This window comes from Vanellus vanellus, assembly GCF_965231255.1.
Source record: "Vanellus vanellus genome assembly, chromosome: 22".
In the NCBI taxonomy this organism is placed as follows: domain Eukaryota; kingdom Metazoa; phylum Chordata; class Aves; order Charadriiformes; family Charadriidae; genus Vanellus; species Vanellus vanellus.
This window is the reverse complement of record NC_138927.1, coordinates 3,624,389-3,635,307: the sequence shown is the minus strand read 5'-3', so window position 1 is coordinate 3,635,307 and position 10,919 is coordinate 3,624,389. Positions and strand designations below refer to the sequence as shown.

The following is a 10,919-nucleotide window of genomic DNA, read 5'->3' as shown; positions in this document are numbered from 1 at the left end:
AACGGGCCGGGCAGGAGGGAGCATGCGCAGTGGCCGCCGCGGCCTCGGTCGCCAGCACTTCCGGTCGCCGCCTGCCTTAAAGGGGCCGCCGCCGCCGCCCGCGCGCCTGGCGCCGTGCCGCCCCCTAGAGGCGGCATGGCCCCGCCGCCCCCTCCTCCGCCCTGCGGCTTGATTGACAGCGAGGCGGCCCAATGGCGGCGCGGGGCCGGGCGGCGCCCGCCAATGGGAGCGGCGGGGCTGGGTAGCGGGCGGGCGCGGGGCGGCGGGCGCGGCGGGGCCGCGGCGGGGCCGGCGGCGGCGGTGGCGGGAGGATGCGGGCGGGCGGCGGGGCGGCGCGGGGGGCGCTGGCGCTGGCGCTGCTCCGCCGCTGCCTGCTGCTGGGCCCGCTGGGGCTGCGCCCGGCCGGTGGACAGGACGGTGAGTGCGGATTGCAGGGCACCGGTGGAGGGGGATCCCGCACCGGGACACGGCACCGGGAGTCCCGCTCACACCGGCACCCGCCCGGGGATCCCCTTCCATCGATGGGATGGGACGTGCGCCGCGCCGAGACTGGGACCGCGACGGGGACTGGGTCCGGGATGGGGACCGGTACCGGGAGCGGGATGGGGACCGGGACCGGTCGGGGACCGGACAGGCTCCCCTCTGCCGCGGTACCCACCCGCGACGGGCTCCTCACTGTGTCGGGATCGGGATCGGACCAGGGTGGGCTCCCCGGTACCGATCCGGGATAAGATCCCCGCTGTCCCCAGACCGGGACCACACCGGGACGGGGGCTCCGCTGTCCCCCTGTCCCGGGACCGATCGGGGACGGAGTCCCCGCCATCCGCCCGCTCCGGTACGGGACGGGACAGGCTCCCCGCTGCCTCCACCACCCCCCATCACCCCGGTCCCGTACCCGCCTGGTCTCCCCGCAGCCTCCGCCCCGTGTCCCATCCCGCTCCCGGTGCCACCGGTCCCGGGGTCAGCTCCGTCCCTCCCGCAGGGCTTTCCCCGGGAATCCCTAATCCCCGGGGGCCCAACTCTGCTCCGGTTTAAGAGGATCGCCGGGGCTGGCGGTGAGCAGCCGGGAGAGCCGGGCAGCGGGCTCCATCCCGGGGATGCTGCAGGCGTTCGGGGGGGGAAATTGCACCCACCGGGACGTTCAACCAAACCACGTCCCGAAGACACGACTTTCCCCAGTGCCGCTCGTCCCCAACTCATCCGAGAGGGAGGAGAAGGGGATGGGACATCCAGAGCATCGTCCCCAGCGAGGGGAAACTGAGGCACGGGTCAGGATGGGATCACCGGGGGCAGAACCCGCGTGTGATTTGAGAGATGTCCCACAGCGGGATTCCACCGGATCCCAAAGCCTTCGGTGGACGCGGGGCAGCTCTCCCGGGGCTGGCAGCGTGCCGGAGGCGGGAGCGTGCCGGACTTTTCCCGGAGCATCGCCCTGTTGTGTCTTTCCTGCATCCTGTGAGAAACCAAACAAATCCCCAGCAGGGATGGCCCCAGCGGGGGCCGTGGCTTCGCTCTTACCCGGCGGAAATCCAGTTTTCCTTTTTTTTTTTTTTTTTTTTTTTTTTTTGGCAAATTTGGTTTTCTGTATAGATCCTGACGTTTCCAACCTTCCCTGTTGGAAACCCCCTCAAAATACCCCAAATTTCTCTCCCTCCAGCACAGGAGCCCTCTCTGGGAGCCACTTTCCCAGCAGTCCCAGGGTCCCCAGTGCCGTTGCCCCCATCCAGCCTGCCCCCAGTGCCCCCCCCCCCAAGCCCCAGAGGGCCTTATCTTTCCCGGCTCTGCCATAATGGGGGTCACTGCCCAGCTGGGGGGTGTGTGGAAACAGGGATTTACCCGGTCCCACATCCCTGTCCAGGAGGTGTTCACAGCATAAAACACCCCCCACCCCCCCCCAGTTTGGCCACCGTCCCGTCCCGCAGGCTGGGCAGGAGCGTGGTAGGGGGGAGAAAGGGGGGCGCTGGCATCTTCCATCTCCGCCCCCCCCCCCGTTTTTTTATCCCTGCAGGATTTTCCCCCGCCGGTGTTTTGTGCTGTCTCCTGGCGACGGCGAGGGGAGCCAAGGCAGGGGCGAAGCCGTGCCCGCCATCGCTTTTCTTTCCGGCTGTGCCAGGATGATGCTTGGCAGGAGCAGCAGCTTTTTGGGGATGGGGAAGGGGGGTGGGTGTGACCGATGGACGCCCCCAGCCCATGCAGAGGGGGATGAACGGTGCTTCCCCCTCTCCCTGCCCTTCCCAGCACCCCAATCCTGCCCCGTCTCCACCAGAAATCCCCACCGGACACTTTCAGCTCAAGTTTCCAGGATATTCCCTCCTGCCCGAGGGCGGTGAGCCCGGAGAAAAGCCCCTTTTGTGGTGGGTGTTGGCATCGCCCTGGGGAGGAGACGATGGGGATGCAGCTGGCCAAGGACATCCTCAAGGTCAAGGCTGCTGTCGGGGGTTCCTGGGGGCCTCTCCGTGTTGTACAGCCCCATGTTGGGGGGTATTTCCTCCTTGCATCCTTTTGTAGCCCCCAAAATTGGGGTCCTCCTGGCCTGGGGGATGGAGAGGAGCTGGAGGTGCTGGTCTGCACTGGGTGGCTGTGGGGGAAACTGAGGCAGCTTCGTCCCTGGGTCCCCCCAGGGACCATCCCCGGTGGGGGAAGCAGCCAGAAAAGCCCCCCAAAAAGTGATGTTTCATATGAGGAAAACATTTGAAGAGGCTGCAGGTGGCCATGGGGTGTCCCCAGGGCTGTGCCAAGTGGGGAAACTGAGGCAGGGAGCGCGCTGGCTGAGCCGCCCCCCCCCCCCCCCCTTTCACCCCCCCCTTTCATCTCTCTGTAGGGGACGGCTGTGGCCACACGCTGCTGACACCCCACAGTGGCACCCTCAGCTCCAAGAACTACCCCGGCACCTACCCCAACCACACAGCTTGCCGCTGGCGGCTGCGCGCCCCCCCGGGCACCTCCCTCCTCCTGGCTTTCGGGGACGTGGACCTGGAGCCCTCCGAGCATTGCTCCCGCAGCTCCCTGCTGCTCGCAGACCCCCAGGCCGGCACCGCCTACGGTAAGGGGGGGGGGGGGGGGTGTCCCAGGGGAAACTGAGGCAGCACCCATCGAGGGACTGCGGATGGGGCAGGGGGGTGCGATATCACCATACGTAAAGTCCTGGATAAGGAGGAGGTCAGGAAAATACGGCTTTTTAGCTGATTTTATCACGGAGAAGGGGGTATCCGAGGACAGGGGTATCCAAGGATGAGGATATCTAAGGAATGGGGTACCCAAGCAGGGGGGCTGTTGCCAAGCCAGAGGGGGGGCGTGGGCACCCAGCTGGGACCAGATGCAGCCACCCATTAATTAATTCTGGCTGCCCAGCCGCTGCCCAAACGCTTCCAGGATTTTCCCCGAGAGATTTAACGGTCTTGGAGGGATTTGACAGCACCGGGTGCTGGGGGAGATGTCTTGGGGGGGGAGGGGGGGGGGGGGGGGGAGAAAGCATAACCACTGGGGTGTCGATGGGGTGGGATGGAGGAGCAGCCCCGAGGCGCGGTGAGGGGCAGGGGGTGGGCAGGGGCTGCTATGGGAAATGCCGGGTGGGAAGGAGCCAGCTTGGATCTGCCACTGCTCCAGGGATTGGGATTTTTCCCTGTTCTCCAGAGCTTTCACCCTTTCTGGGCTGGTACCCAGAGGAGTGACAGCACGTGAGGTGCATCCCCTCTGCCACGGCCCTGGGGACACGTTTATCCCCATCTCCCGGGACCCTAAAGCCAAGAGACCGCCTGGCCCAGGTTTTGGGGTCCCGGAGCAACACGGGAGAGCGGGGACCCCCAGATGATGCTCCTGGGGGGGCTGTTGGAGGTGGCTGGGCACCCACAGCCCCTTTGGGTGCCTTTGCCGGGGCCGTGCGTGCCAGTGGGTGGGGGGTGATGTGGGGCCAGGCCGGGGTCCTGCTCCCTCACCCGCAGCTGACGCCGGCCCTTGAGAAGTCCCAGATGTTTTTCGGGAAGCGGCCAGCGCAGGCGGAGGCTGTGGGTTCCCTCCTGCTGACTCAGACCCGGTGTCTGGCGCCCGGTCTCATCCTGCCCTGGGGACATGCCGGGGTCCCCGTGGGGGTGGCAGCCTCCAGCCTGCAACTCAGCTGAGGGGTCCCCAGCACCCAGGGGGGGGGTCTCCGGAGCCACCGTCTGGGTGGGCACCGTACCAGACATGGCAGCACCGCAGCAGCATTTGCCCAGGGCAGCGCTGGCATCTGGCAACGGGTGGGAAATCTGCGCGTGTGTGTCATCTGCATCACGTATGCATGTCATTTGCGTATCATGCAGAGACCCCATCACATCTGGGACCCTGTGATGATATCCCTGCACGCACGCATGTCCCACGTCCCCCAGGCTCAGCCTCTCGATTAAATATGATGCAGGCAGGGTGAGGGAGCGGGTCGGGGTGGGGAAACTGAGGCATGACACAACCCTGCTGGGGGGGGATTCACTGCCAGCACCATGGGGACACAACTCCCTGTCCACAGGGCATCCATGGCATTTGCTCAAAGCATCTCTGGGCACCCTGAGACCCCGGTGATGGACATGACACAGAGCAGAGATGCTTTGGGGGGGGGGGGGCGAGTGATGGCAGTCAGGGATTGGAGCCACCTCTTGTCCCCAGTTGGGACCAGGGATGTCCCCAAGGAACCTGTGAACCTGCCTGCTCGCTAAGCTGAAGTTTTAATCAGGGAGATGGAGACTGCAAATTAATTTGGATTAAATGAGGGGGATTTAGGAGGCAGCTTCGGCAGCGCCTGTTAAAGGGGAGACGGGGAGGGGACAGGGATGCAGCGCCCATTTTGGGGTCCCACATGGCCGTGCCATGTGTGCCAGCCCTGGCAGCAGGGGATGCAGTGGCAGGTGCCCGATAAGAGCTGGTGGCCACTCGCGCCATCTGTCCCAGCCGTGGTGGAATGAAGAGGCCCTGGCAGGAAGCGTTTCTGGGAAGCAGTGTTGGGGGGGGTGTCCCTGCCTGGCCAGGAGCCCATCTGTCCCTGCTCGGGGAGGGGGGACATCTCGGGGTGCCCCCCCAGGAGCTTGGTCCAGCTCCGACCCCTGTGCCTGGGGGCTGCGTCCCACCCTGTGCTGCTTGTGGCTGTGGGGTGACAGTGGGGGGGGAGGAGATGGGGGACAGGGTGATCTGCGGGTGGCTGTGCTCCAGGTCCCCCCCCATAGTGGGGATGTGACTGTTCTGGGTATGGGGCCACCCTGGGGTTGGACCACCCTGGGTATGGGGCCACCATGGGGTTGGACCACCCTCAGGATGGGGCCACCCTAGGCATGGGGCCACCCTGGGGCTGGGACCACCCTAAGCACAGCCCAAATGCCTGAGACTCCCTGGCCCTGGTGAGGGCTGAGCCAGGGGAGGTGACACCCCGAAGTCTGGGTGCCCGTGCCTGTCCCTGGGGAGCCCCATCCTCTCCACGGCCCCGTCCCTGCCGGCAGGGCCCTACTGCAGGAACGCCGTCCCCACCGCCCCACTCCTGCTGACAAACTCCAGCACCATGACCGTCCTGTTCAACAGCACCAGCCACCGCTCGGGACGAGGTCTCCTCCTGTCCTACGCCACCTCGCAGCACCCAGGTAGGGGGGAGCATCCCCCAGGGGTGCAAAGGCCCCCGCGGGCTGTGTCTCAGCGCATGGCAGGGGGGGCACAGCTGGGGGTGCAGGCAGCTCCTTGCTGACCCCAGGGTGGGCTTCCATCGCCCCAAGCTCCCTGAAGACCTGTGTTCTCCCTGGCTGGGGCAAAACATGGGAGACCCCCGGGCCGCCCAGCCAGCTGGGACCCCAATATCAGGCAGAGCTGTTGGCATGGGGACGATGGCTGCAGGGACCGAGGGGACATCCCTCCCTCCCCCTCTTGGGACGGGGTGCCCTGGGGCAGAGGTGGGTGCTGCGGGGCGGGTGGGGGTCCCTCACCCTGGGGTGTCCCTGCCTTGCAGACCTGGTCTCCTGCCTGGTTCGAGGCACCCACTACACCCAGGAGCATGTCAGGTGAGTGGCCGTGGGGGTGTGAGCTGTCCCCGCTTTGGCGTCCCCCACCCGGGCATCGCTGCCGGTCCCCATCAGCCCCAGTTTCGTCCCCATCCCTCTCCTGGGGGCTCGGGCTGCGCTCGCCCCAGGGCTTTTGGGGTGCAACCACGGTGGGATGGGGAGAAAAGCGGGTGTGCAGAGGGGATTTGGACGGGAGCGAGCCCTGACCCCCCCTTCGCCGTGTGTTTCAGCGTGTACTGCCCTGCTGGCTGCAAGGACATCGACGGGGACATCTGGGGCAACCCGAGCCAGGGCTACCGGGACGTAAGTGCAGAGCCCGGCTCGCCCCGCGGGGCACCCCTGCACTGGGGACGGTCCCCAGCACGCGCGGCTACTGTTCGTCACCCCCCAGCAGACAGCAGGGGATGGGTTTGGCCATGGGGTGCCCGACCCCCCCTGCCTCGCGGGGGCTGCTCTCACCCCTCCCCTGCTCCCCACAGACCTCGGTGCTGTGCAAAGCGGCCGTGCATGCCGGGGCGATCGCGGACGAGCTGGGTGGGCAGGTCACCCTGTCCCGGGAGAAGGGGATCACGCTCTACGAGTCGGCCTTCGCCAACGGGCTCCACTCCAAAAGGTGGGCGAGGGGGGGGGGTGAGGGCGTGGGGACCCCGGCTGCACCCCACATGCGGCCGTGGGACCATCCATGCTGACATCGGGAACATGCCACCCCTCCATTTTGGAGACCCCCGGATTTGTTCACATGGGGCCCCCCCTTTCTGATGCTCCCCCCGCTTTTCTCCCCACAGGGGATCCCTCTCCGAGAAGCGGCTCATATTCCACAAAGGTATTTTTTCCCATTTCCCCTGAAATTAATCCACAATTTTTGGCTGCCAAACCCAGTGCCACCCCCCATCCTGTGCCCGGTTGGAGGTCTCGGGCTCTCAGCCTGCTGTCTCCTGTTGCCAGCCTGCAGTGATGTGCTGGAGGTGGCCGCCTTCAATGCCTCGTCCTGGTGGCATGAGGTGGACGCGCTGGGACAGGACCGAGCCTGGGTGGCCGAACGGGCAGCGTTCGGCACTGCCGGCCACTCCTGGGCTGCCGAACCCGGCTCCGAGGGCACCTGGCTGGAGCTGGACCTGGGCACCCGCAGGAACATCACGGGTGAGTCCCGGCCAGCGGACCCCATCCCTGTCCCCACGCCACCCTGACCACTGTCCTCCCCGTGGTGACATGGGTGCCAGCCTCACTGACGCCCCCAAAACTGCCCAGAGCAGTTGCAGCCCTCCCTATAACACTCAGCAGCTCTTTGTGCCATGGTTTTACTGGTGCAAACTGGGATGCAGACAGCACCAACCCCCCTGCAGCTGTCTCCCATCCCCCTTTTGTCCCCACTGTCCCTGCGCTGCCCCCCCACCCTCATCCGCAGCAGTTTCTGGGACGAACAAGTTAATATTATGCTCTTGCATCTGGTGCCAGCGAGCGCCTTTTGTTCGGCCGGAGCCTGCCGAAAGCGGGGGCTTTGTGCGGCGGCGGCTGGCGACCGCGGGAAGGAAAATGGGGACATTGTCCGGCCGGAGGCTGGAGGAGGGAGGAATGCGGGGCTGGCAGCCGAGGCCGGAGGTTATCGGCTCCTGGGGGCAGAGCGGGGGGTCCGGCACTCAAATCTGTCACCCAAACGCCCTCCCAGGGTCGGCGGGAGCCCCTGGGGGATGTTGACCGGGGAGGGTGACGTCCCCTGGTCCCCTCTCAGACAGGACTCGGGTATCCCGGAGATGGGGGTTATTCCATCTGGGAAGTCTGCCGCACGCAATGGGGTGCATTGTGGCACAGGGTGGCCCCCCCCGAGCCCTTTCCCAGCCCTGCACCCCCCGACTGACAGCAGCGCTCCCCCCTGGGCTCCCCCTGCACCAACAGGCATCATCACGAAGGGTTCCTCCGAGCAGTATGACTACTACGTGACGTCCTACCGGGTCTCCTCCAGCCGCGATGGGAAGAACTGGAGACCCTACAGAGGCAGCGGTGGCCAGGAGGACAAGGTGGGCATGGGGCGGGGGGGACACGAGGTGGGGGGCCACAGACCCCCTGCCTGCAGACATGTGTCCATCATCAAAACCCTCCAGCAGGTTTTTGAAGGAAACGCTGACAGCCATGGGGAGGTCTCCAATGCCTTCATCCCCCCCATCGTTGCCCGCTACGTCCGCATCACGCCCCAGAGCTGGCACCAGCGCATGGCCTTGAAGGTGGCCCTGGTGGGCTGCCAGCCAGCGCGGGCCCGCGCACCCCGGCCCTACGGTGAGCCCCTCCGCGGGAGCTGTCACCCACACAGCCCCCCATCCCAAATGGCCCTCGGAGATCGCCATCTCCCCGTGCATCCAGCGGTGGTCCCATGCTCACAGTCCCCACTCTGCCCCACAGTGCCCAGCGTCCCAAAGGAGGTTCCCGTCCCCACCAGCCACCCGGCCAGCCACACACCCATCCCCGGCGTCGCCCTGGACCCGGAGAAGGCAGGTGGGTGTCATGGGGGGCTGTCCCTGGGGCACAGCTTTGTCTCATGGGTGCTCCAGGCACTGACGGTCCCACTTGGGCTTTAAGATCCCCCCGTGACAACACATTGATTTTCCTTCTCTGGTGGCTGTGGGTGGACTCCTGGCACCCATGGGTGCAGAGGGGTGGGATGGGACACCCAGTGGCTGACACTGCCCTCCCTCCCCAGGCTCCACGCTGCTGGTGATGCTGCTCATCGGTGGCTTCGTGCTCCTCTGCTCCAGCCTCCTGCTGCTGGCTTTCCTCTGCCACAGGAAGAGGTGGGTCCCATCCTGCCCCCTGCTTTGCCCCAGGGGACCTGGCATCGCCCCCCACAGCGTGGCGGCTCCATTCGGCTGCTGGCTGGGTACCAAGGGGTGCAGCCCCCCGTGCAGCGGGTGGCGGTGGGCACAGGGTGGCTGGGACCCCTCGCCCCCATCTTGCTCTCCCCTTGGCAGAAAGCCGGCGGCGGAGCTGAGCTGCGGAATCACGAAAGGTAAAGTGTCCCAAACCCCTCCCTGGGGCTCCTGCTTCTAAATTCAGGAGGGGTGCAGCTGGTTTAACTGGTGCCGCTGCAGAGCCCTGGGCTGTTCCACCCCCGAGGGCACCAGTCTGCCCGTAGGCATGGCACTGCCTGTCCCCAAAGGATGGCATGTGACAACCAAGGGTTTCTGCTCCCTGCTCAGGGTACCCCAAACTGGAGTCGAGCCCGGTGTGCTCCCTGCAGAGCCTGCCATCCCCCGGCTCCGTGCTGGCCTCATTCCCCACGGCAACTGCACCGGAGGACCTCAGCCAGACCCATTCGCCAGGTAACAGGGACATTGGGGCACAAACAGGTACCTCAGCCCAGAGATGGAGCTGTGTCCCTCCCCATTGCACCCTGGGGACACCCTGGGTTGCCCATTTTGCCCAGCACCACTCTGGTCCCATCCCTGTCCTGCATCATGGTCCTGTGCAAAGGGGAGACCCTGGCAGGGCTTATTATTTATTTTTATTATTATTATTCCACTTCAGCACAGGCATGGGCATTGGACGGTGGCCAGAGGGCACGAGGAGGTCTGCTCTGTACTGGGGCAGAGGGATGTGCCTCTCCCTGGGGGGTAGATGTCCTGCCCTGGATGGATTTTGGCACATGTCTGGCTGGCTTTTCCCAGCCCTGGGGGTCTAGTTGTGCCCGTTTTTTCCACCCATCCCACCCACGGGTGCCTGCAGCCCGCCCACATCTGGAACAGCACCATGAGCACTGTGAGGACAGTGCCCTTGGTGTCCCCAGCTCAGAGTCCCCCGTCCCCCTTGCAGAGTACGCCGAGCCGGACCTGGTGCAGCTGAGCCCCAGCAGCCAGACAGGCCCCTCTACCTTCAAGCCTCTCCCAGATGAGGGCTACACATTGCCGCTGGTCATGAGCCACTACGATGTGCCGGGAAAATACCATGAGTACGCCGAGCCGCTGCCGCCCGAGCCTGAGTACGCCACGCCGTTCAGCGAGCCCGATGGCACCCGTGCCATCATGGGGCTCCCCAGTGTTCCCCCAGTGCGGTACGATGCACCCACCCCCCGACCCGGGGAAGGAGAACCCCCTCCCTGGGGTCTTGGTGGGCGGACGGAATGGACTGCCAATGTCCCCTCTCCGGAGGGGTCCCACATCCAGCTGGGGGACTGTCCCCTCTCACACGTGTACCACGAAGCCTTGTGAGGAGGGGCAGCCCAGCGGCGCTCCGAACCTTTCTCACGGTCCCGGGGGGGGTGTTTTTTTAAGAACAATCTTATTTAAATACATATATATATATATATATCTGTATATTAACAGTTCCCGCCCTGCTGCGCGCAACCCCCCTCATTCAGCGGTCAAAAACGTCGACGGCGAATTCGGGCGCCGGAGTAGCCCCGCCCTCTGTGAGCCTAACCCCGCCCCTAGCCCCACCCCCTCACCTCTTCCCTCCTACTAATGCTCTCCTCGTAGTTCCACTGGCCCCGCCCCTTTTCAGCGTTACGCCCACCTCTCCTGGCGCCCCATTGCCTGCTATTAACGCTGCTCGGGGCGCCGGAACAAGCGGTTACCGGCGACCCCCATTGCAAAAATTGTGCTTCCGAAATCTCTTGATGTCGATTCCGCGAGGGTGGCCGCGTGGCCCCCCCGTGCCACGCACGGCAGAAGCCCTTTTTAAAGCTGCGCTCTCACCCCGCCACCACGGGAAAGTGCTGGAGTACTATCGAGATCATGGCGAGGAGCGCGTGCTTTCTGAAGGACAGCATCCATAATCCTATTACCTTTTATCTTTCTTCCCATATTTCATCCCTCTTTTTCTGCCATTTCTGCTTTTTTTCCCTCAAAAATGCCGTCTCCCCGCCTCTCTGGACTCTATTCCATATGCAAATCACGCGGGGCATGCTGGGTCTTCTCCCCGCCG

The 10,919-nt window shown here is 65.2% G+C and overlaps 1 protein-coding gene across 1 annotated transcript; it reads left to right on the top strand.

The window, feature by feature from the left end:
• Positions 1–311: 311 nt before the first annotated feature.
• Positions 312–10,297, top strand: LOC309680532 (discoidin, CUB and LCCL domain-containing protein 1-like; the record flags this gene model as incomplete). Its single annotated transcript, XM_082494174.1, has 15 exons — positions 312–417; positions 2,822–3,043; positions 5,430–5,597; positions 5,957–6,008; positions 6,239–6,311; positions 6,488–6,621; positions 6,794–6,831; positions 6,954–7,148; positions 7,902–8,023; positions 8,111–8,279; positions 8,403–8,495; positions 8,701–8,791; positions 8,969–9,006; positions 9,197–9,319; positions 9,810–10,297. 15 exons carry the CDS (start codon positions 312–314, stop codon positions 10,202–10,204), a joined length of 2,019 nt encoding a protein of 672 aa, XP_082350300.1. The 3' UTR covers positions 10,205–10,297.
• Between the last annotated feature and the right edge of the window lie 622 nt (positions 10,298–10,919).